Source organism: Pseudorca crassidens, chromosome 16 (genome assembly GCF_039906515.1).
Source record: "Pseudorca crassidens isolate mPseCra1 chromosome 16, mPseCra1.hap1, whole genome shotgun sequence".
NCBI lineage: Eukaryota > Metazoa > Chordata > Mammalia > Artiodactyla > Delphinidae > Pseudorca > Pseudorca crassidens.
In genome coordinates this window covers 63,386,313-63,412,953 of record NC_090311.1, presented here as the reverse complement: position 1 = coordinate 63,412,953, position 26,641 = coordinate 63,386,313, and the positions used below count along the sequence as shown (strand labels likewise).

The 26,641-nt window shown below is 41.0% G+C and overlaps 1 protein-coding gene across 4 annotated transcripts in view; it reads left to right on the top strand.

Moving 5' to 3' along the window:
- The window catches only part of TET1 (tet methylcytosine dioxygenase 1), a 139,638-nt gene that overhangs the window by 15,256 nt on the left and 97,741 nt on the right, over nt 1–26,641 (top strand). For 2 of the 4 annotated variants that reach the window (XM_067710750.1, XM_067710749.1), the window contains exon 3: nt 22,132–22,185. In XM_067710750.1, coding sequence (XP_067566851.1) covers nt 22,132–22,185 — 54 coding nt within the window. The other 2 variants (XM_067710753.1, XM_067710751.1) reach the window with 2 other exon arrangements.

Below are 26,641 nucleotides of genomic sequence, written 5' to 3'. Positions count from 1 at the left end.
TTAAAAAAATATTTATTTTCTTTATTTTTTTGGTTGCATTGGGTTTTTGTTGCGGCATGTGTGCTTCTCTCTAGTTGCGGTGCACGGGCTTTCTCTAGTTGCGGCAAGCAAGGCCTACTCTTCATTGTGATGCGTGAGCTTCTCACTGCGGGGGCTTCTCTTGTTGTGGAGCACAGGCTCTAGGTGTGCAGGCTTCAGTAGTTGCAGCACGTGGGCTCAGTAGTTGTGGTTCGTGGGCTCTAGAGCGCAGGCTCAGTAGTTGTGGCACACAGGCTTAGTTGCTCTGTGGCATGTGGGATCTTCCTGGAGTAGGGCTCGAACCCGTATCCCCTGCATTGGCAGGCAGATTCTTAACCACTGTGCCACGAGGGAAGTCCCAATTGTGCTTTTTAATGAACAGAAATTCTTAACTTTAATGTAGTCCAGTTTACCAATCCTCTCCTTTATGATAACTTTTTATTTCCTGTTTAAGAAAATTTTTTTGGACTTCCCTGGTGGCACAGTGGTTAAGAATCCGCGTGCCAATGCAGGGGACACAGGTTTAAGCCCTGGTCCGGGAAGATCCCACATGCCTCGGAGTAACTAAGCCTGTGCGCCACAAATATTGAGCCTGCGTGCTACAACTACTGAAGCCCGTGCACCTAGAGCCCGTGCTCTGCAACAAGAGAAGCCACCGCAGTGAGGGGCCAGAGCACCAGGAGGAAGAGTAGGCCCCTGCTCGCCACAACTAGAGAAAGCCCGCGCGCAGCAACAAAGACCCAACGCAGCAAAAATAAAATATAAAATGAATAAATAAATAAATTCTTAAAAAAGAAAATGTTGTCTGTTTTTTGCAAATTCCAAGGTCATGAAGATGTTCTCTTTTGTTTTCTTCTTAAAAAGTTACTTTTTAAAACCTTTCACGTTTAGATGTACAAACTGGAATTGACTTTTGTGTATCACATGGGATAGGAGTCAAGACTCATCCTTTTTCATAGGGATATCTACTTGACCAGCACCATTACTGAAATGACTATCCTTTCCCCACTACTACAACATCAACTTTGTCACAAATCAAGTGATTAATTAGTTCTCAATCTGTTTCTAGACTGTTTCATTGGCCTTTTGTCTATTTTTCTGTCTGAACTCTCATTACTAGCCTTTACAACTAGTCTTGCTAACTGGTAGTATAAGTCCTTCAGTTTTGTTTTCAATATTTATTTGGGCTATTTTTTTGGTTGTTTGTATTTTCATCAAAAAAATTTTTTTAATATGTGTATTTATTTGGCTGCACTGGGTCTTAGTTGCCGCGTGTGTGTGGGATCTTTGTTGCTGCATGCGGAGTCTTTTTTTTAAAAAAATAAATTTGTTCATTTTATTTATTTATTTTGCGGTACGCGGGCCCCTCACCGCCGCGGCCTCTCCCACCGCGGAGCACAGGCTCTGGACGCGCATGCCCAGCGGCCATGGCCCACGGGCCCAGCCGCTCTGCGGCACGCGGGACCCTCCCGGACCGGGGCACGAACCTGCGCCCCCCGCATCGGCAGGCGGACCCCCAACCACTGCGCCACCAGGGAAGACCTATTTATTTATTTTTGGCTGCACTGGTTCTTCGTTGCTGCGCGCAGGCTTTCTCTAGTTGCGGAGAGCAGGGGTTACTTTTCGTTGCGGTGCATGGGCTTCTTATTGTGATGGCTTCTCTTGTTGCAGAGCATGGACTCTAGGCACACAGGCTTCTGTAGTTCTGGTGCACAGGCCTAACTGCTCTGCGGCATGTGAGATCTTCCCGGACCAGGGCTCGAACCCGTGTCCCCTGTATTGGCAGGCAGATTCCTAACCACTGCGCCACCAGGGAAGCACGTGGAGTCTTTTTAGCTGTGGCATGCAAACTCTTAGTTGTGGCATGTGGGATCCAGCTCCCTGACCAGGGATCGAACCCAGGCCCCCTGAATTGGGAGTTCGGAGTCTTAGCCACAGGACCACAAGGGAAATCCCTTCATCAAAATTTTTGAATCAGCTTGTAAATTTCCACCAAAAACCCTGTTGGAAGTTTTATTGTTTGTGTTGAATCTATACATCAGTTTGCAGTCTAATGCTCTACCACTGAGCTATATATACCCCCTCTCATCAGTTTGAAGAGATTGGCATTTTTTTTTTTTTTGCGGTACGCGGGCCTCTCACTGTTGTGGCCTCTCCCGTTGCGGAGCACAGGCTCCGCACGCGCAGGCTCAGCGGCCATGGCTCACGGGCCCAGGCGCTCCGCGGCATGTGGGATCTTCCCGGACCGGGGCACGAACCCGTGTCCCCTACATCGGCAGGCGGACTCTCAACCACTGCGCCACCAGGGAAGCCCCGAGATTGACATTTTTACAATATTAAATCTTCCAGTTCATGACCATAGTATATCTTTATTTATGATTTACTTTCTTTCAATAACATTTTGTAGCTTTCAATATAGAGTTATTTAGTTTGTTTTATTTTTAGGTATTTGATATCAAAATTTTTTTATATTTATTTTATACACATCAATGATTGAAGCCCATTTACTTTGATAAGTAACAATATTGGTAAGCAAATATATTTCATGTATTTCTTCCTCACATCAGAATTATTTTACTTATTATTGAGAGTTGGAGTGAGAAAGAGAAAATACATTTACAGTTTTTAAATGTTAATATTTTTATTATTAGAATATTTATTTTATTATTTATTTATAATAATATATATATATTAATTTATGTATTTTGGCTTCGTTGGGTCTTCGTTGCTGTGTGCAGGCTTTCTCTAGTTGCAGCAAGCGGGGGCCACTCTTCCTTCCAGTGCGTGGGCTTCCCATTGCAGTGGCCTCCCCCTCTGCGGAGCACAGGCTCTAGGCACCTGGGCTCCAGTAGCCATGGCACGCGGACTCAGCAGCCGTGGTTCACGGGCCCAGTTGCTCCGCGGCGTGTGGGATCCCCTGGACCAGGGTTTGAACCCGTGTCCCCTGAATCGGCAGGCGGACTCCCAACCACTGCACCACCAGGGAAGCCCTATAATAATATTTTATTATATGAAACAAATGTACATTTTAAAAACAGAACTGTTAGAATTTTTTTCTTCTAAAATATACTTAGCCCCCAAAGGCATATGCCATTTCTCAGAATGTTAACTACTAATGTCTGGGAGAAGTAAAAACAATTTTGATCTACTCTTTTTTTGATCATAGATTATATTTTTGTCTCCCAATTGTTTCTTTTAATTGAACAACAAGGTAATTAGATAGTCTTCCCAGAGATCTCTTTGGCCAAGAGATAAAGTGTTATTTTTTGCCAAGTTTAGTTCAGCTTAGTGTTCTTCATATTCAGAAATACAGTTAATTAAAACCATTGACTTTACAACTCATAGTCATCTAGGAATTTGCTCCTGGCTAGGTATTCCTCATTTTGCATTTGTAATTTAGCATACTGAGACATAAGCATTATTCTATTTATTGAATAGTGAGTGATGTTAAAAGCGGGGGAGAGGTGCTTTTTAGGGACTTAAAGTGTAGGTGCTTTGGCCAGGCTACACTTTCACACACTTTTTAGTATGTTCAAAAACAACAACGACAACAAAACACAGTTGTTTGTAGATATGCTTCTGAGGGCAGTGTTTTGAATTATATGTCTATAGCTTGATGATTTGGTATAGTATCACACATTTAAGTAATATGAATTGAATGACTAAGCAGTTTGTGAGTTGGTTGCCAAAGTGAAATAGTCTCTTAATATTTACTCCAATTAATCTTTTTTGTTTCTTGGGGTTTTTTGTTTGTTTTTGTTTTGCCATGCCAGGCAGCTTGTGGGATTTTAGTTCCCCGACTAGGGATTGAACTTGGGCCATGGCAGTGAAAGCTCCATGTCCTAACCATTGGACCACCAGGGAATTCCCTACTCCAGTTAATATTGATTTTTTTTCCTCCAAATATTAAAGGGTTATTATATGCTTGGTTACATTAATAGCAGTATATTAGATAACACTGTAAAATGTGCTATTTATTACCATGCTACCTTCTTAGCTAATAGAAATTACACCTGGGAAAATAGCAATACCTATATAGTTTGTGCTTGAAAAGCTAAAAGTTAAGTAGTATTATATGATACAAGTTGAACCACTGACTGTTCACTGTCCTGTGGATAGTGTGATAACAGTCTAGTTCCGGAGATGTCCCTTCAGAATTGGTTGACATACTTGTTTAATTTTATTTTATCCATTTTAGTGGGAGTTGCGTGGGACAGGCCTCTTCTGGCCACTGCTTTTCTCAGTGTTTTCAAACAGCCAGATTTCATTTTGGCATATGTTATATATGGCATATGGAACAAATTTTTGCTACCAACTCTTGCAATTGAGGACAGATGTTATATGTCCCTAAATGTGCCTTTAAGGAATCTCTTAGGATCACTACTGAGACTTCAGTAGCATACCTCACCACAGAGCTGACCATAGGGAAAAAGCCTGTGGCGTCTAGGATCTTTGCATGTTTAGAATATGTGTATATATGTATAACTGAACCATTTTGCTACACACCAAAAATGAATACAACATTGTAAATCAAGTATACTTCAAATAAATAAATAAATAAATAAAAATAAACCCCAAGCATGTAAACAAAACCATGCTGATCTTGACTGATTATGACTGGTGGGTGTTAATTTCTGGAATCTTGTCAGTATGGTTCAAATCTTACCTTGCCATTTTGTGTAGACCATCTTATCCAGAAAGAAAAATGTGTGAAACTGACTTAACACCTTCATCTAGTATCAGTATAATCCAAGTTATACTATCACTTACTAGTGAGCACTGTAGTTTGGTACATGTTTATTTTGCTACAGAGCTTATCTCCCCATGTCTTTGTTGGTCAGCTTCTTGATATTTTTATTCCAGAGTAATATTTCAAGAGTTGATGGTTTCAGAGCTGCAAAAGTCATTCTCCCGGGTTTCCCTGGTGGCGCAGTGGTTGAGAGTCTGCCTGCCGATGCAGGGGACACGGGTTCGTGCCCCGGTCCGGGAAGATCCCACATGCCGCGGAGCGGCTAGGCCCGTGAGCCATGGCCACTGAGCCTGTGTGTCCGGAGCCTGTGCTCCGCAACGGGAGAGGCCACGACAGCGAGAGGCCCACGTACAGCAAAAAAAAAAAAAAAAAAAAAAAAGTCATTCTCCCTATAAAGTAGCCAGTCACTGTAGTACTATGATGGATGTGGCACTAGTGTAACCAGCTAGGAGAGAAGGTGGGATCATATATTTTTGTAGTATTATCATATTAAAATAAGACACAGCTAGCAAATGCATCAAACTAATCTAAGCAATTCAGGTTATTACCTTGATAATGAGACTCAGTGCTCAAGTCATGATTATCCAGAAAGTTTTGGCTAATTATCTATCATCAGCTCTTCGTGTCTGCTAGTAAGCAACAAGAGAAATCTTGCTCTTTTCTGATTTATTTATGTCCTGTTAACACTGCTACAGTTTTTTAAAAAAGGGCATGGTGAGAAAGCAGGATTAGAAGTGAGATGTTTAAATTACTTCTAAAGCCCAAGCTCAGGCTATAGAGGGTGCTTAGCACATCACAGGTGCTCAATACATGTTTGCTGAACAAATGATTCAATGAATGAATGAAATCTCATAAAAAATGTAAGATTCAGCCTATCTCACATACCAATGTCTCTTAAAAAAAAAAGTGCACTGTAAACCATTATATCCCATGTGTACTTAATATATCATCTTAGCAGCTAGTACCTCAAAACATTTTGGGGTTTATTCTATATATGTCATTTTCAAGTACCAAAGATATTAGGATCATGGGATGTCTGTAGCAGAAATTCAAGTAGAGGACTTGAGAAAAAAGTTTATAGGAAGTACACAGTGCTTTAAAAATATGCTTAAAGGGCTTCCCTGGTGGCGCAGTGGTTGAGAGTCCACCTGCCGATGCAGGGGACACGGGTTCGTGCCCTGGTCTGGGAAGATCCCACATGCCACGGAGCGGCTGGGCCCGTGAGCCATGGCCGCTGAGCCTGCGTGTCCGGAGCCTGTGCTCTGCAACGGGAGAGGCCACAACAGTGAGAGGCCCGCATACCACACACACACACAAAAAAGCTTAAAAAGCAGCTGCTTTTGTTGTTTAAAATTACTGCCATGTCCATTTGTGATTATGAGTTATACCAAGATGCAAAGTTTGGACACCTCAAAGTTCTAAAGGGAAAAGGACCATGAAAGCTCAAAATGACGCTTTTTCTAATTGTAAATGGAGTTTAGAAAAACAATTCTAGAAGGATACATACCTACCAAACCAAACTGTTGGAAGTGTTTACCTCTGAGGACTAGAGTTTTTGGATGGAGGATGGGTTTATTAGAAAATAAGTGACTTTAAATTTTGCTTAAATTTTTATACATGGTTTGAATTTCTACATAAAGAGCTTGTGTTACTTTAAAAAGTAATAAAATCAAAGTAGTGTAATTTGCATTTGGAAAGCTTAGAAGCAGGAAAAAGACAAACTTTAATTCTACTACCTAGATGCAACCACGATGAGTATATAGGCATATTTATTTCCAGTGTTTTTTCTGCATTTATTTTTTAAAAGATTTTTTTGATGTGGACCATTTTTAAAGTCTTTATTTAATTTGTTACAATATTGCTTCTGTTTTATGTTTTGGTTTTTTGGCCCTGAGGCGTATGGGATCTTAGCTCCCCAACCAGGGATCGAAGACTCACCTCCCTTCATTGGAAGGCGAAGTCTTAACCACTGGACCACCAGGGAGGTCCCTGCATTTAAAAAATAACATAGTTTTTAAATTTTTTCTTTTTGTTTCACTGGAAATATGATGCTCAGTTGTAAACGTTAAAAGCATACAAATTGTGGGCTTCCTTGGTGGTGCAGTGGTTAAGAATCTGCCTGCCAATGTAGGGGACACAGGTTCAAGCCCTGGTCTGGGAAGCTCCCACGTGCCGTGGAGCAACTAAGCCCATGCGCCACAACTACTGAGCCCGCATGCCACAACTACTGAAGCCCGGGCACCTAGAACCCGTGCCACCACAATAAGAAGCCCACACACTGCACGAAAAGTAGCACCTGCTCGCCGCAACTAAAGAAAGCCTGTGCAGCAACGAAGACCCAACGCGGCCAAAAAAAAAAAAAGTATACAAATTGCTTTGTTACGATAAAACTAACCGTGTATACACACACACAGAAAAAAATAAATAACATCTTTAAAGTTGAATGAGGTAAAATTTCTTCTTTTTTTCTCAGTATATCATCAACATTTCCCTTGCAAGTAAAAATTTGTAAAGATTTAAAAAGTATGTGTATAATATTCCTTTGGGTAAACGAACATAACCTACTAAATTACTTTTCATGACTGGATGAATTATTTTGGGTCCCATTTCAAATTATGTTCTTTTTTTTTTTTTGGCTGCATTGGGTCGTAGTTGTGGCATGCGGGATCTTTTGTTGCAGCGCGGGCTCTCTGTTGTGGTGTGTGGGCTTCTCTCTAGTTGTGGCGTGCGGGTTTTCTCTCTCTAGTTGTGGCACACAGGCTCCAGAGTGCGTGGGCCCTGTAGTTTGTGGCAGGCCAGCTCTAGTTGAGGCACAGGAGCTCAGTAGTTGTGGCACGCGGGCTTAGTTGCTTCACGATATGTGGGATCTTAGTTCCCTGACCAGGTATCCAACCTGCATCCCCTGCATTGCAAGGAGGATTCTTTGCCACTGGACCACCAGCGAAGTCCCCTCAAATTATGTTCTTGACACTGGAATCTACTAGTCCTGAATTTCAAGCTAGAAGTATTAGCATAACCAAAAAATTTAGTATTTTGTTAATGATTTATTATTGCCTAATGGTTTCTAAATCTTTACCACTTTTGGAAACCTGAAGTTCGTAGTACAGGTAGGTTTCGGAAAGTCAGGTCCATTTCCTTCTCTCAAAAAGAGAAACTAAAATTTCTTTTACCTTCTTTCTGGTAAACACATCTTCATGCCCTCTCAAAGGTGGGGGTTGAGCCAGCATTTAAGCATATCTCATTAGCGCAGCTAAATGACTGGACACTAGCCAGATCAGATTAGGTACTTGGTGTATTTTTAGCTACCATGGAAAAACCCAGAATTTTAAAGTTATTATTATTATATTAGTGCTTAAGTCCCACTAAATTTTCTACATGGTTTTTAGTTGCTAGGCAAGAGTTCCTAAGACTAATTTGATCCTGATTTAAATGATCCCAACACTTGTCTTTCATATGATGTTTCAAAAATCATAAAGTTAGAACTTCTACATCAGAGGTTTTTAATCTGGATGGGCTTCAGTGCTCTGTGATCCCATCTCCTCAAAATTATATGTAACATATTGGTTTTTTTTTATTTTTTGGGTTTTTTTTTGCGTTACGCGGGCCTCTCACTGTTGTGGCCTCTCCCGTTGCGGAGCACATGCTCCGGACATGCAGGCTCAGCGGCCATGGCTCATGGGCGTAGCCGCTCCGCGGCATGTGGGATGCTCCTGGACCGGGGGGCACGAACCCGTGTCCCCTGCATCGGCAGGCAGACTCTCAACCACCGCGCCACCAGGGAAGCCCCATGTTTTTTGTTTTTTAACATATTGTTTTATATGCATTTTTCTGGAGAGATGGTCTTTAGCTTTCATTAGATTTCACAGAAATATAAATCATGTCTCCTACTCCCCAAAGTAAAAACAAGTAAGGGGGTCACACCAATCTTTTAAGACTTTGAAGGAGTGAAATTGACAACTGTTACTCTGGTTAAGCTATATTAAGATCCTTTATTCCCCCCATGTGGTCATCAGTGTGAGAATGGATCTATTTGTAACATTGTGATAGACCCCTGAAGCAGGGATGCCTGAGGAGCAGAAGTGATGTCTACAAAGGGTCTGGTAGAGTCCTTGCTACATAGTAGGTGCTTAATGTGGTGGTTATTGTTTTATCCTTGAAGAGATTTGCCTATTCATTTCATTACTTTCACCCATTTCCCTCTTGCTACCTGACTCACGTTACTTAGAGGAAAGTAACTAAAGTCCTCAGAATTAGCCAGTACACACCATTTCACAGGATCTGCAAATGCATTTTTCCTGCAAGAGCATTAGGGTTATGAATGAATTGGTTTCACTGTTCCCATGTGATGCAGAATTATAGCTGTGGTTTCCGGCGAGACGATGCCACAGTTATTTTCTTGTCCTTGTATAATGAGAGGGTTTTGGTGTTTCTGCCATATTCTAGATATTTACACTACATAGCTCATTTTTGTATCATATTTCATATGGAACACCATTTTGTGGTGAGTTTTCTGTTAAAGGGCAAAAGTAGGATCAAGACAGGAGGAAGTGGGAGGACAAGACAGTGGAAGCCCACAGTTGATCCAAGCCATGGACTTTTTTGGAGGGAGCTGATCCAGTTTAGATTTAGAGAGAAAAGTGTGTGTGTGTGTGTGTGTGTGTGTTAGTTTCCTCCACACTTGCAGGAGTAAGTAACTTGTTTAGGAATTAACACAGAATTGCAGGGAGATTTGTCTACTAGGCAACATAAAATTAAATTACCTTCTTTATTCACCTACTTCCATTTTCTAGGGACATTTCTGGTACACTATGAGATGTCAAAACAAACAAAAATCAATAAAACAAGGAAAACAAAACAAAGTAGTGTTTAACTTATTTCTTTTAAAAAAGTCAGTAACCAGGGAACTTTGTCTTCATTGATAATTAAGTACATAAGATTTTAACAAAATTTAAACTTCTTTGACTTGCAGTGCAGGAAACTGGCAAAGGAAAGGAAAAAGGGAAAAAATGAACATTTATTGAGAGTCTACTATGGGCCAGACACTGTGCTAGAAGGCTTAATGTTACCATATTTGATCCTGACAGTGACCCATGAAGTGTAAGTATTAGGACTCTCATTTAGCAGACCAGGAAACGGAAACCCACATTAAAAAATGTATTAATTTCCCCTGGCTAGCAAGTAGTAGAGGCACTCTTTCCATTATGATAAAGGAGAATCAAACAATTTATTCTTTTTAAAAAACTGAGATCTGGGGGGGGAGAGAAAAAAAAAAACTGAGATCTAATTCATGTATCATAAAATTCACTCTTTTGAAAGTATACAATAGTGCAATAGTGGTTTTATATATATATATATATATATATATATATATTTTGTTTGTTTGTTTGTTTTGCCTGCAGAGCTTGCAGGATCTTAGTTCCCCAAACAGGCATCGAACCCGCGCCCCCTGCAGTGGAAGCACGGAGTCCTAACCACTGGACCGCCAAGGAAGTCCCGGTCTTTAGTATATTTACAAAGTTGTGCAACCTTTACCACAATCTAATTCTAGAACACGTTCATCACCCCAAAAAAGAAACCCAGTATAATTAAGCAGTGACTCCCCATCCTTCTCTCCCTCAGCTCCTGGTAACCACTGATTTGCTTTTTGTCTTTATGGATTTGCCTATTCTGGGCATTTCATGTAAATGGAACCGTACAATATTTGGTCTTTTGTATCTGGCTTCTTTTACTTTAGCATAATGTTTTCAAGTGTCATCCATGTCATAGCATTTATCAGTACTTCGTTCCCTTTTATGGCTGAATAATATTTCATTGCATGAATAAACCACATTTTGTATAAACATTCATCAGTTGATGGACTTCTGAGTTGCTTCTACTTTTTGGCTACTATGAATAATGCATTTACGAACATTTGTGTACAGGTTTTTTTTGTGGACATGTGTTTTCAGTTATTACGGGTATATCCCTAGGATTGGAACTGCTGGGTCATATGGTAACTCTTTGTTTAACTTTAAGGAATTGCCAGACTGTTTTCCAAAGTAGCTGTACCATTTTAGATTCAACAATCCTCATCAAAACTTATTATCTGGGGCTTCCCTGGTGGCGCAGTGGTTGAGAGTCCGCCTGCCGATGCTAGGGGACACAGGTTCGCGCTCCGCTCCGGGAAGATCCCACATGCCGCGGAGTGGCTAGGCCTGTGAGCCATGGCCACTGAGCCTGCGTGTCCGGACCCTGTGCTCCGCAACAGGAGAGGCCACAACAGTGAGAGGCCTGCGTACCGCAAAAAAAAAAAAAAAAACCAAAAAAACTTATTATCTGATTTTCTGATTATTGCCTTCCTAGTCGGTGTGAAGTGGTATTCCAGGATGGTTTTGATTTGCATTTCTCTAATGATTAATGATATCAAGCATCTTATCATGTCCTTATTGACCATTTGTATATTTTTTTTGGAGAAGTGTCTATTCAAGTCTGTCTTAGTTCGTTTGGGCTGCTATAACAAAATACTGCAGACGGGGTGGCTTATAAACAACAGAAATTTATTGCTGATAGGTCTGGAGAAGGCACCAACATGGTTGAATTCTGGTGAAGGCCCACTTCCTGGTTCATGGTTTGTGCCTTCTCACTGTGTCCTCACATGGTGGAAGAGGCTAGGGAACTCTCTGGAGCTTCTTTTAGAAGGCACTAATCTCATTCATGAGGGTTCTACCCTCATGACTTAAGCATCTCCCAAAGGCCCCATCTTCTAATATTATATTGGGCTTTAGGATTTCAAAAAATGAATTTTGGGGGGACACAAACATTGTGTAGTGCCTGTCATTTGGTAGCCACCAAACAAATGTTGGTTGAATTAAATGATACTAGTCATAGATGTGGAACTGGTATGTAGTAAACATTGATATCTGAAGGGGTTAATAACAACTATTATATACTGAGTACTCACTAAGTGCCTGGTACTGTATTAAGCACTGACATGCTCATTATCTCATGTAATCCTTGTAATAATCCTATGAAACATACATTCTTCCCCCAATGTATAAAGTAAGACACTGAGGCTTAGACGGGACAAGTAACTTGTCTAAGACTACACAGTTGATCTTGGATTAGAGCCCTTGGCTTCGATGGTAAGTGCTCATTTAAAGCACCATGTTCCCGGGAATTTCCTGGAGGTCCATTAGTTGGGACTCAACACTTCAGCTACCGAGGGCCAGCGTTCGATCCCTGGTCAGGGAACTAAAATCCCACAAGCGGTGTGGCATGGCCAAAATAATAAATAAATAAATAAAATTAACCACCATGTTTCTGAGCAAGGGGAAGAAGCCAAATATGAAGAACCTGGAGGATAGAGAGAAGTGGGACCAAAATGTGGACTGGTTAAGGATAGCCCTGCTAAGGCGATTGCTGCTATCTTTTAGACTTTTGAAACTTTGAAAGAGATGTTGTATAAGAATCTTATACTAGGTTCATTTTAACAAGGAAACTATATAGCACAGGAAACTATATAGCACTGTATAGCACAGGAAACTATATTCAGTATCTTGTAATAACCCATGATGGGAAAGAATCTGAAAAAGAATATATATATGTGCATATATATATGCAACTGAATCATTTTGCTGTACACCAGAAACTAACACACCAAAAAAAAGCTCCCTAGGGACTTCCCTGGAGGTCCAGTGGTTAAGACTCCATGCTCCCAATGCAGGGGGCACAGGGTCGATCCCTGGTGGGTGAACTAAGATCTTGCATGCCACACGGCACAGCCAAAAAAAAAAAAAGAAAGAAACTAACACAACATTGTAAGTCAACTATACTTCAATAAAAATTAAAAGAAAAAAGAATCTTTTTTTTTTAATTATTATTATTTTTTTGCGGTACGCGGGCCTCTCACTGTTGTGGCCTCTCCTGTTGCGGAGCACAGGCTCCGGACGCGCAGGCTCAGCAGCCATGGCTCACGGGCCCAGCCGCTCCGCGGCATGTGGGATCTTCCCGGACCGGGGCCCGAACCCGTGTCCCCTGCATCGGCAGGTGGACTCTCAACCACTGTGCCACCAGGGAAGCCCTTAAATGAGTTTTAATTGCTTAATACCTTGTTTATTTGTACATGTTCATGTGACAGCCATCATTCTCCGTTGCTGTAGTGGAACCACCTGCAAGTCAGCTGCCATACCAGAAGCTTTTTTCATAGCCATTACAGCATTTAACCCTAAAGTCAGCTTTGTCCCTCACTGAGTCTATGGGGGGTTAACTTACTCCGGGTCCCATAGTTAATAAGCATCATTGGGATTTGGATCCCACCAAGGACATACTGATCTTGTATAAGATCATATTTTGATATTGTTTGATGTAACATCTTAAGGTGGACAAGCCATGAGGAAATACTACTTTCTTTTAAAAAAATCTAAATTAATTTTCTTTGATCACATACATAGTTACGATTAAGAGAATTGTTAGGTATAGTGGTCCTTCATCCCCACCACCCCCTCCCCAAACCCACTAATGCTTCATTTATGATGATGATTAGCAGAAGTAGCCTTATAAGAATATGGTATATATTCATAAAGTTGGACACAATCACAGCATCAGTGAATGCAGTTTGACTTATTCTCAAATGATGTGTATGAAAGAACTGTTGTTATGAGCAAGGAAAATATCAATTCACAGTTCATAAATATCTAGTAAAAACATTAAGAACCATTTATTTTATTTTAAACAGCAAGAGCTAATGTACACTTTGAATAAGTGTTTGGAACTCAGGTAAATCAAACAGATTTGGGGGAAAATTGCATTTTCTTAACTAGTCATTAAGAGTATCTATGGAAACGCCATTATAATCGTTTAGGCTAAAACATTCCTGATAAAGATAGGCAAGTTTTTCATTTAAATCTGCACAGTTAACACGGATATAACCTTGAGCTCCATACTTGTTGATTTCTAAGGTGGACTGTGGGGAAAATAACTTTTTTGTTTTCTTGCTACGACAAATATATCTCCTCTTGATCCCACAAGTTATTCCTAAAGGGCTTTACATTGCAAAAGCTCAAAATGATCCCCTCAGACAATGAAATGGCAATCTCAAGTTAGAAGAAATGTCTCTAGGACTTCCCTGGAGGTCCAGTGGTTAAGACTCTATGCTTCCGCTGCAGGTGGCACAGGTCCCATCCCTGGTCAACCCCTGGTTGGGGAACTAAGATCCCACATGCTCTGCGGCCCAAAAAAAAAAAAAAAAAAAAAAGGTCTCTAGTAAGAATATCAAGGACTGTTTATTTATTTTAGTTTAAACAAGAGCTAATGTACCCACTGAATAAGTATTTGGATATCAAGAAAGTTAAACAGACTTTAGAAAAAATTAATTTTAGGCATTCTATAATTATAAATATTGTGGGCTTCATGTCAAGTTTTTTCTTTTTTCTCTCTACCTGAGTTAAGCTCAATGGAAAAGTTATTCATTGTCAGAGATTCCACAGGTGTTAGGCAGTGCCTCGAATATAGCTGGTGTTCTCTGTTCTATTTCTGGAATGAACAAAAAAGAAGGGCATCCCTTTCTCCAAACATCAGAAGCATCTCTCCAGTACAAACAGAGTTACCCAGCTGAAAGAGTAACATTTCTTGGCAGGCAAATCTTGCTTCTCCATAGATTGTGTGGAACTCGAGTAAATTAGTTCAAAAACTAAAGAGGTTAACCCTTCCTGAGTAACTGATCTCATCTCAACAAAAACCTACATACACTTATTCTCAAAATATTGCTTTACTCTGATTAGGAGACTTAGTTACATGAGAGTTTTTTCTAGCTAAGATACAAAGGTTTCAGACCTAGGATAAACCAGTCACCTCTCCTTAGTTCTCTTGAAAAGGTAGCTGTTTGTGTTGAACAACTTAACAGGGGTATCGTTGTCTTTTGAAAGGACCAATTATGGAAAGTTGAAGGATGGAACAGAAACATTTCAAACCAGAATGGTAGAGAATTAAGGCTGATTACATCTCTTCATATGCATTCTCAATGACCCGCATTAATGCCCATGTTGTAGCTATCTATTTATATGCATTTCTCCCCATAGTGTTACTGTCAATAGCCACAGTGCTCCCAGTGTCCTTGTATATGTTGTTACCTCCATCTGGGGCACATACTTTTCTTCTGTCCCTCTATGTTTAACCAACTCCTACTTACAGTGGAAATAAATGTCAGTTCCTCTGGGAAGCCTTCTCTGGACTTGCATAGATTTCTGGGCTCATCCCTTTTCTATACTACTTCATAATAATTATCTGTTTCTGTCTCTCCTGAGATGGTACGGTCCAGTGGGGAGCGGGGAGCCCAGCACCACGTCTGCATATTGAAAGTGCCCAACACTTGTTTTAAAACAACACTATTGTTTTAAGTTTTTGGTTATTAAATGGGGGTATTTCATTGTCAAAACATGAATTAACAAATTGGCTTAATTTTGCTAAACTTAGGAGACACCTAGGTCTAACTTTCTCTGAAAGAAGTTGTATGTGTGTAAATGCTTTGAGCTTCTCAGTGAAACAAGACAGTTTTAGGATTTTGCTATTAGATCAAAAACTGAGGGTATTGGACTTCCCCGGTGGCGCAGTGGTTAAGAATCTGCCTGCCATTGCAGGGGACACGGGTTTGAGCCCTGGTCCGGGAAGATCCCACATGCCGCGGAGCAACTAAGCCTGTGTACCACAGTGACTGAGCCTGCGCTCTAGAGCCTGGGAGCCACAACTACTGAGCCCGCGCGCCACAACTACTGAAGCCCGCGCGCCTAGAGCCCATGCTCTGCAGCAAGAGAAGCCACCACAATGAGACGCCCGCGCACCACAACGAAGAGTAGCCCCCACTCGCCGCAATGAGAGAAAGCCTGCGTGCAGCAACGAAGACCCAATGCAGCCAAAAATAAAAAATAAATAATAAATAAAACACAAAAAACTGAGGGTACAATGCTCTCTAGAGTCAGCTCTCTTGGATGAATAACATAGAAAAGGAGCCCGAAGGTACAGAACTTCCTTTAAAAAAAAAAAGAATAACATTAATTATAAAATACACAGGACAGACTAGGAATAATAAGAAGCATTCAATATATCATTCACAAAAGGGGAAATATTTTCTAAATTGCAGCATCCTTTGTGATTTGTTTTTGACAAAAAGCCATAGATGCTGTTATTGGATTTCGCTGTGCAAATTATGGATCTAGACTGTAATAGAGGTAGTAGACTTGTCAGTTTCAAGTTAGTACTACGAATTTTTGAAAAGAAATTGGGGAGAGGGGATATTTTAGCCCCGTTTAGTATCTGGCATTATCTATGGTTCACCTCATTGTCAACTGTTCTCACTTGGCAGCTGCTGAAGATCACTGCTTGCTTACTTGTTCCTTAGTTCTTGCTATTGAAGAGCAGTTATTTTTACCAGCAGTAAGCAGGACTGCTAGAGAGAATGGAGTTGGATACTTGGTAGACCAGGCCCCTTAGAGGGAAAAAGCATTACTGCAGATAAGCCTCAGGGAAGGAAGTGGGGGAGGGAAGCCAGGGAAAGGCTGTGCCAGGGGATCGACTCAAATCACTCACGATTAAAAACTGAGAAGATCTCCAGTGTTAGCCTTTCGGGTTCCTATGTCTCACACGACATAAAATTAAACTCACTTTAAGATCTCCATTAGAACTGTTAAAGTATGAACCGCCTTTTTTTGTGTGATTCTTATTGATTGGAAGTTTACAAAAGGTGGTACTTGGAATATCTGAACCAAGTATCACAGCAAAAGCTATGTCTCCAACAGTAAATAAGAGGAGACATATAGAAGGATTTCATGGGAGGCGAGAGTGTGGCTTATATTGGAAGGATTTTGTGCTGCGCAGGTATCAATTTTGAGGAATAGTAAATAACTCGAGATTAATTTAGAAGAAGACTCCTCCTAGGCAGTATCTGTATGTCTAGTTTCTTGTGGGTGCAGAACTGCTTATGTTTAGAAAGAGAAGTAGGATTTTGAAATTATTCATAAATTTATCTCTGAGGGCACACAATATTATCTTTTAAAAAATACACCTAGGGCTTCCCTGGTGGCACAGTGGTTGGGAATCTGCCTGCCAATTAAGGGGGCACGGGTTCAAGCCCTGGTCCAGCAAGATCCCACATGTCACGGAGCAACTAAACCCGTGTGCCACAACTACTGAGCCGGCGCTCTAGAGCCCGCGAGCCACAACTACTGAAGCCTGTGTGCCTAGAGCCTGTGCTCTGCAACAAGAGAAGCCACCGCAATGAGAAGCCTGCACACCGCAACAAAGAGTAGCCCCCGCTCGCTGCAACTAGAGAAAGCCCACACGAAGCAACAAAGACCCAACACAGCCAAAAATATATATTAATTAATTAATTTAAAAAATACTGGGGCTTCCCTGGTGGCGCAGTGGTTGAGAGTCTGCCTGCCGATGCAGGAGACGCGGGTTTGTGCCCCAGTCCGGGAAGATGCCACGTGCCGCGGAGCGGCTGGGCCGGTGAGCCATGGCTGCTGGGCCTGCGCGTCCGGAGCCTGTGCTCCACAACGGGAGAGGCCACGGCAGTGAGAGGCCCGTGTACCGCAAAAAAAAAAAAAAAAAAAAGAAAACTAATCTTTGGACTTCCCTGGTGGTCCAGTGGCTAAGATTCCTCGCTCCAGGCCCGGGTTCCATCCCTGGTCAGGGAACTAGATCCCACATGCCGCAACTAAAGATCCCGCATGCCGCAACGCCCACGTGCCGCAAGTAGGACCCGGTGCAGCCAAATAAATAAATAAACAAATATTAGGAAAAAAATACTAATCTTCTTGAGCTGCTGTTGTAGCCTAAAAACGATGCATGTGAGGGGTTTTTTTTGGAAGTATTGTTGATTTACAGGATTATATTAGTTTCAAGTGTACAACATAGTGATTCAATATTTTTATAACTAAGGGTGTGGTTCTGAAGTGTTTTTTGTTTTTGTTTTGTTTTTGGCTGCATCACACAGCATGTGGGATCCTAGTTCCTGACCAGGGACTGAACCCGTGCCCCCTGCAGTAGAAGCGTGGAGTCTTAACCACTGGACCGCCAAGGAAGTCCCTTTTTTTGCGTGTGAAGATGGTTCTTTTAAGGTTATTTTGGGATATTTGCCAATCCTATTGTTGAGTAATGAAGAGGAATTATAGAGAGAGCAATGTAAATGGTTAGATTCAGGCTCAAGTTCAGGTTTTAACTTGCTGTGTAACCTGAGTTAAGTAATTTTACCTCTTTGGGCCTCAGTTTATCTATGACCTAAATTTTCTCTGATGTTCTTTTTTTAGCTCTGTAATCATGTGACTTTTAAGAGAAAAGAGATAGATCTCATTTTGTAATATTTGAAAAAACCTAATACACTTGAGTTATTACAAAATTAAGTAACTCATGCAACTTAATAATGGTTCCTTGTAGGGAAAAACAAATAGATTTAAATGACAAAAATAAGTTCTGAATAGGTTGGACTACAACGCAATGTGTCTTAGTTTCTCAACTTGTCATTCATTCAACTGGATCTAGTTGTATGCATTTTGCCCTAAATAATAAGATAATGGAGGGCTTCCCTGGTGGCGCAGTGGTTGAGAGTCTGCCTGCCGATGCAGGGGACATGTGTTCGTGCCCCGGTCTGGGAAGATCCCACATGCCGCGGAGCGGATAGGCCCGTGAGCCATGGCCGCTAGGCCTGCGCGTCCGGAGCCTGTGCTCCGCAAAGGGAGAGGCCACATCAGTGAGAGGCCCGCATACTGCAAAAAAAAAATAGGATAATGGGAATGGCTCTCGACCTCCACTTTCTCTGCTAGTAATTTCTGATTATTTTCTCCATCAAAGTTCATTTCACCTAAGCCTTGAGCTGAGATGGACAAATCGCTAGGTATAGGATTTAGAACAGATGGTCACAACTAATTGATGTTACCAATCTACTCTGTGTTCAAACAAGTATAGATCTTCATGGTGTAGTATCAGTTGGATATTTGGAGTTAATGTTAGTTCTGGTCACTTCCATTAACCCCCATTTAGCTGGGATGAGCTTTGGCTTTATTATTAACTCATTTTACAGAACACTAAACATAGACCTTCGATGTTTGCTTAGGTTGCCAAGTGCGATGTTGTGTGGTTTCATGAGTATCCCATACAGTGAAAACGCCTGTCCATGGGGCTTTAAAAAATGGACCTCTCACCAGTGTGGATATTCAGTAGACCTAAGACTCTGATCCTGATTTTATTTTATTGAGGGAAACATATGGATCACACAGGTAATAAAATGATTTAAAATATATAATTATATCTTTTTTATTTTTTCGCCACACGGCACATGGGATCATAGTTCCCCAACCAGGGATCGAACCCGCATCCTCTGCACTGGAAGCACGGAGTCTTAACCGCTTAACGGCCAGGGAAGTCCCCTATAATTATATCTTAATATATCATGGCCATTTTACTAAATTGTGAGCAATCAACCTGGGAAAATGTTGATGCTTTTTAAAAATGTTATTCGGCTATTCAAGGGGAGAGGCATAACCTGTAATTGAAATGGAAGACACTTTAAGAAATATAGGGCTACCCTTGTGTGCATTGCTGATGGGAATGTAAAATGGTAAAAAATAGTTTGGCTGCAGAAAATGGTTTGGTGGTTCCTCAAAAAATTAAACAGTTGTCATATGACCCAGCAATTCTACTCCCAGGTATATACTCAAATGAATTGAATGCAGGGACTCAAATAGATACCTGTATACCCATGTTCATAGCAGTATTATTCACAATAGTCAAAAGGGAGAAATGACCCAAAAGTGTATCAACAGAAGAATGGGTAACAAAATGTTGTTATTCAGCCTTAAAAAAGAATGAAATTCTTAATACATCTTACAACATGGATGAAACTTGAAAACATTATGCTAAGTGAAATAAGCCAGACGTAAAAGAACAAACATTGTGTGATACTACTTATATGAGGTACCGAGAGCAGGCAAATTTATAGACTCGGAAAGTAGAACAGAAGTTCGCACGGGAGCGGGAAGTTACTGTTTAATGAGTACAGAGTTTCTGTTTGGAATGATGAAAAAGTTCTGGAAATGTGAAGTGGTGATACTTGCACAATATTGTGGATATACTTAATGCTACTAAATTGTACACTTTAAAATGGTTAAAATGGAAAATTTTATGTTATGTATGTTTTACCACACACACACAAATCTCCAAAGAGAAAGAAATGTAGGGTTAAAAGGTTTAGCACTCATTTTCAAATCTTGTATTTGGTCCTGTTTTCCTACCCATTCATTTCACGGTTGCTTCATTCCCCACAGAGAGCTTCTTAGCGTGGGCTCGGTGTGCTTAAAGTTGCCGTGGTGGACGTGGTTAGGTCAAAATCCACTGGTTTTGCTTGCTGCTTACATTTGTTAAAAATTTTGAAAGTGGGTGGGTGAGGGAGAGGTAGTTTAAAGTGGGGAAACAATGCATGTTGGACTTCCCATTCCAACAAGAAAAGCGTGCTTTTGTGGCAGACTGAAAGGCTAGGAATCAAGGGTGATGAAATACAGGCTTTCCGGCCCTCTCTCTGTTCCCGATTTCTGGTTGTGGGAATCTGTTCTGAATCCAACTGCAAGTGGAAAACCAATCTTTGGCTGAGCAGCCAGTGAGGCCCTCCTGCCAATCCCCCAAATGTGCTGCTGAAACTTTGGCCCTGTGAAGATGGAGCTGAGGCTGTCTTCCCAAGATCTGTGCAGCTGTCAAGGTGGCTGTGATGGGACTGTGACTGGCCTCTGCACTGCATTTTGGCAGTGACCTTGAGACCTGCCAGCTCAAACAGCTGTCCTGGTTCTTCGTCTACTGCCCCTGTTCCATGTCCAGGAAGCTGAAGGGAGGGGCTGAACTCCTCTGGCTCTGTCATTCCCAGGGTCTGGCAAGTTCTAACTGTGGTGCCCAGCTCTCCCAGTGCTTACCACCCACTGGGCATGGGGGCAGTTCAGGTGTGTTGAGTGTGGCTGGTTGCTTGTTCCACCTCTGGCTCGGCTCCCAATCCCTGGGAAGTAAGTGGCTGTGTCTGTCCATCAGCCCGTGCACAGACAGGCTCCACGTGGGGACTTGCTTGGCAGCTCTGCGGAGAGATGCTCAGTGACAGTTGATGATCCTGGGAGGCAGAGGAGCCAGAGGTGCTTCTTCTGTCCCAAAGTTATGAATCCGCCTTCTGGAAGGGATGGATTTCTTTGGGAAATGAAGGTCATCAGAAATGTCCAGAGCAAGAGAGAGAAATCTTTTTGAAACCTCCAGCCACTCAGAGTGGCAAGTGCATTTTGAAAACTCCTCCACCTCTCCTTGCCCTCATCCTGTCCTTTCCCTTTTAAGTGGCTTTATTATTATTTTTTAATCCGCCTTTATCATTGGACATTTATTGACAGAAATCAAATTGCTGTGTTTCTGGGCAAAGCGCCTGCTGCAGAGAGGTGTGGTTCCCGAGGAATGAGACACGCAGCCCAACAGCTGAGCCTACACTGTCCTCACATAACCTCCCTGCCTTAAATATCGCCAATATTTAGCCTTGCCTTATAAAGTAAAAATGCACAATACCTTCCAGAGTTTCAGCAAGCCCAAATGCCCCCATCAGCTCAGTTATATCTCCTGTACGTTAAAGATAGGACCGCGCACCCCTCCCCCCGCGCAGACCTGCCCTCGGAGCCGCCAAGAGGTTACTAATCAGGGAGAATCCGCCATCGATCCGATGGTGGAGACCTGGGGGATTTGTGTGCATTGTTTTTGCTGAAGCCTCCTGTGATTTCGGCGCGACCAGATCCTCTGCAGCGAACTCCATGTCGCAGCTTGTGGCTGCCTGTGTCCTGTGGTGAGAGCGGAGCCGCACAGGAGATCCTTTGTCTAGGAAGGCTAGGCAGAGAAGATCACTTTGGAGTTGCTAAGCTCTGCATTGCCATTGGCTGCACTCTTTGTGGGGCTGTTTTTGCAAAAGGCATGCCCAGCACGTCTACAGTGCTGGCAGGCCAGGGCTGCCTTTAAACACCATGATAATAATACCAAAAAGCAGTTTGCAGAACTGTTCAACTGTAGAGGCTTCCTCTGCAGAAGCAAGCAAGATGGCTACCTCGTGGGCTTCGCTGTGAAGAATGCAGAGGCTAATTAAGACAGACTTTAAGGGGAAAAAAGGGTATTTCCCTACTTCATCTTTATGCAAGGCTTTTTTTCAGTGACTTTTGAAGTGTACATTTTACATAAGCTCTTTAGGTTCTGTCTAGCAAACATGTTGATGATTTTAGATGGTATAAGTAGTTTTATAGAGAATAGCCAAAAATTTTTTGGGGGGGGAGGTGGGAGCTAATTTTTTTTCTCTTATATGGAGGCTCATTTTGCAATTTGATTTTTTTTAGGTTATAAAGGAAAACAAGAGGCCCCAGAGGGAAAAGAAGCCCAAAGTTTTAAAGGTAATCAGCTATTGATTAACTCATATTTAATATTTTTCCATTTCATATAGTATTTTTCTGTCACTTAGGGGTAAATTTGGAGTACAGTAGATGTAAATTCTCCCAGATTTTCAGTAGATAAATGAATTTTCACTCAACTAAAGTGTTTTCTCTCTCTTTCTCTCTCTCTCTCTCTTTTTTTTTGATACGTTGCATAATATGCATATTAGCATCCTTTATTTTCAACTCCACACGAGTCTGCAGACAGAAAACTTTATATGCAAGTGTTGTGAATAAAATTTGTGGCTTTTTTCTGTAGCTCCATTTGTAGCATCTGCATTTGTGGTGTTGCACCAGTGTGTAAACTTCAGCTCTTAAGGAGAAAGACACTATTTAAAGTTGACAGCTATGATCCATTGTGATTTTAATGGACCTTCCATTAGAGACTATTTTAAAATGTGTGATTTTTCCAAAGGAAAAGGTGCTTAGAGGTTCTAGTTCAGCTTAAAATGTGTAAGCCATTGAGGTTTTACAGCCAAATTACAATTGCTTAATCCCAAATTCTCATTATATCATCTTTAATTTGGGCATTCATGGAGCTGTAGGATTGTGTATGCTTTCTTTATTTTCAGTAGTTTGCCTAATGAGTATTTAGTAGTTACCTAATTCAGTGATAAGCTAGCAGTCTGTGTTATGAGCTTTGTATAGTATTTAAAATGGTTAATTTAAAAGCATATGACATTACTAAAAGTTCAAGACTAGCTTTAGCAAATAGGTGCTTATGTGTTAAAGGTTTCAAGTGGTATATTGCTATTATGAATGTAACTATCCTGAGCAGTCAAGCTTTTTAATTCAAGAAGACATATTAAACAATAAAACGACTGGTCTTTAAAATTATATTGTGTATATATAATTGAAAATATCTTACCTTAATCTTAGCTTTTCTTCTGCAAATAAAGTTTTGGCACTCATAGAGGAACAACATGTTTGAACTATGGCTATAGCACATTTTAAAATCTCATTTGTTTCCCCAGTTGTGTACCTTGAAAATGCTATTGACATGCAGAACCAAACCTTGCATTGCTTTCTAATTTGTCTGACCACTTCAAGTTTCTGTTTCCTGTGTGTACACAGCATTGCCATGTATATTTTTCATCAACCAACAAGTATTTATTTAATATTTACCACACAGTCATCAATGTGCCAGGCACTGTGAAATGAATGAGATTGCTTGGCACAAATTCTCACTGGGCCTGGACAAATAGAATACTGGTTATTTTCAAGGTAAATTAAACCCTTCTCTGTTTTTCTCCTGCATATTGATCCACCTGCCCCCTTTTAATCCTTGCCCCTCCCCCAATTATAGAAGAATATCATTAAAATCCCTAAGTATATTTCTCAATCTCTTTTTACACTTCCTGTGTTGGGTGTATCCATCTCAGGTGTTTTGTCTTAAAATCTTCAAGTGAGAAATAGTTTCAGTCCTGCTGTTATAAATGGCTCTCAAATTTGTGTGTGTGTGTGGGGGGTGGCGTGGGGTGGGAAAGCAGCATGGAAGAAAGGGATGGAGACTGCATGGACAAACTAACATGGACTAATCTTGGTAGCTAAATCATCACCTGCCTTTCCTACAAGGTAGAATTGGACTTTGGGAATACTATTTAATTCTATGTTTATTTTGTTAGTCTGTGGGTGTCCTGTCACCTGAAATAAATTTCAGAAGTAAATATACTGTGTATTGCTTTTTTGAATCATGGCAATGGACCCTGACTTTTAAAAAGAAATAAGTGCCTGTTGGATGGCTGAAATTCATGTGCCACAGCAAGCAGAACCAAACTGTTGCTCACTTCCTCTATAGTTATCAGTTGTTGTACAACAGTAGAAAAATGCTCTAAAAGGAAAAAAATTATTTTTTTTTCTGATGTTGGCATTTTTAAATGTTTTCTTTAATTTTCTGTTGGGCATAATTTTTTTTTGTTCCTTTTCAAAGAAAGCTTTGTTTCTCTGCTCCACAGGAGAAATGCTAAAATACTTTCAGATTTTAGCTTGATATGTGTAAAATATAGTTAGAGCAAGTGTAGAATATTATATAGCCCGAAGGAGATGTTAAGAAAACTAAATCCAACTTTTGGGAGGGAGGGTGGAGGAAAAGTAAAGCTTTCCATTTAGGATTTTATGGGTGAGAACTTAACATTCCAGCTGGCTGCTACCCAGGGGATCAGTCACGGGAATCTACAGGTTACACCTTGGCTTCCTTTCATAATTCTTTCTTTGGTTTTGGCATTGTGCCAGACTTCTACTCTTCTTCTTTTGACTCTGGCCTCTTAAGTCTTCACATCTCCTGCGTCCCTTGCTCTTTGTCAGGGTGGCTGCTACATATAGGTATCCTGACTCATTTTCATCTTCATCTATTGGAAGGTAGTTGGATAAATGAAGAGTCTGACTAAGGAAATTGGGAATAGAATTAGAGCTTGTCTCATCCTACTCTGAACCTGCTAACTAAATACTGAATCCAGTTGTGGGGCTGAAATTGCCTGGTGTGTCTCACACCTCTCATCTTTAAACAATCTATTATCTATTATCTATATCAAACAATCTATTATCTATATCAAAAACCTGTATGCATTCTATTACAATTCGAAGTTTAAAACTATACATAGTGATCTGAAATCCCAGACTACAGAGAGCGTTTTCCTCGAGCTGAAATGACGGTTTCTGTCCAAAGCACTCTAATGGCCAGAATGGGCACCAAATCATGGGGGTGAGGGTGGGGGTGCTCAGCACAAACTCCTGCCCCCACTGGGGCTGAAGGACCAGGTTCCTGCTCAGGCGCTCTTGTTGATCACTGGAGTTGATCTGTCTTCATAGATGGCAGCATGTTAGCTGTGCTATAATTGTTTGCTTGACTGTTGAGTAAGGTGAAGGTATGAGATGATTTCAGGCCTTGATTCATGAACTTGTACTTGTGAGTGGCATGGTTTGGAGCTCCTCTTGGTAGAAACATTTATGTAAATAATCACTATTTTGTGTTTTGGGGTGGGAGAAAGTCAATTTTAAGGTAATATCACTTTAGTTAGGTTGTCACTCCCTGTCCCTAGAGAAAATCAGATTACACAGTCAGTTGGGAGTATTGGGGAGAATTTAATAAAGGGATTGTTTAAAAGATGTGGGCAGGGTTCAGAAAAATCTAGGGATGACAAAGCATCCTGGGACTAATGACAGCAGAGAGATATTGCCGTTCCTAGGCCTGAAGGGACAGGGGCTTTTGTGTGGCCCTTGATAATGGGATCTTTCTTGAAGTGAAAGTCATGGGGAGGTGGGTATGGAAATAAATACTCTGCCATCCAGTTTCCTGCTGCTTTCATTGGTTGATCCCAATCAGAAGCCAAAAGGAAAAAGGGAGCCTACTGATGATGAAATATATCTTGTTCCGCCTCCTGTGTCATGTAAGAGGGTGTAGAAGATGGAGTGGGGACCTGAAGGGCAAACCAAACATACATTCAGCATCATTACTGACCACAGGGGCAATATGGTAGGGTCAAAAATGGTACCAGAATCATGGTTATGTAAGAAAGTAACACTGGACAGGGTTGGGTGAAGTTTATATAAGAACTCTATACTATTTTTGCAACTTACCTGAAAATCTAAAATCATGTCAAAATAAAAAGTGTGGGTATCCCTGAGAATGAACTGCATTTGTACATTCTGTAATTTCTTATCTGGTAAGGAACATTTTCTAGCTATTTGATTATAAAATATCATCAAAGTATTATTTGGAAGAACTGGGTGAACAAATATAAAGAAATGTCAGTGTATATTAAACCAGGACACTGTCTACAAATGATTTAGAAATGAAAAAAAAAAAAGAAAACTAAGTGATCTTCCTGCTAGCTTCTATGCCACCAGCTCTGTTCATCACTGTTTCCTTCCTTCCTTGATGATGCTGATAAAAGTAGAATGAGTGGTTGTTGCGGGGGACAGGGGGTGGGATGGGGGTAAATAAGACATATTTCACTAGGAGAGAAGGACAAGACACTGGCGTGTAGCTATAGTGGTAAGTCTTTTAGAAACGTTTTAAAAGGAGAATCAAATCATAAATGAATCACATTCATATGTGGTCTTGATTTACATGACAGTGATATTCAGAATATTTAGTACCTTCATGGCCTGGCACACAGTTAATGCTCAATATGTGTTGTTTCTTGAACAACAGTATTATTAACATTCGATAAATACTTTTTTAGCCCATACTAAATGCTGGGCTACAATGGTGTGTAAGACCAAAGTGATTTCAGCCCTCAAGGAGATTAAATGTTGCTGAGGAAAGGCCAAAAAAAATTAAAGACAAATTAATAAATTACAAATTGTGGCATATACTTTGAAGGAAACAAAGAAACAAAAAAAATTTGCCAAGACAGGGGAAAACACCCCCTAGGGAAATTTACTTGGTATCTTTGAGAACTATTCCCTTCTTTTG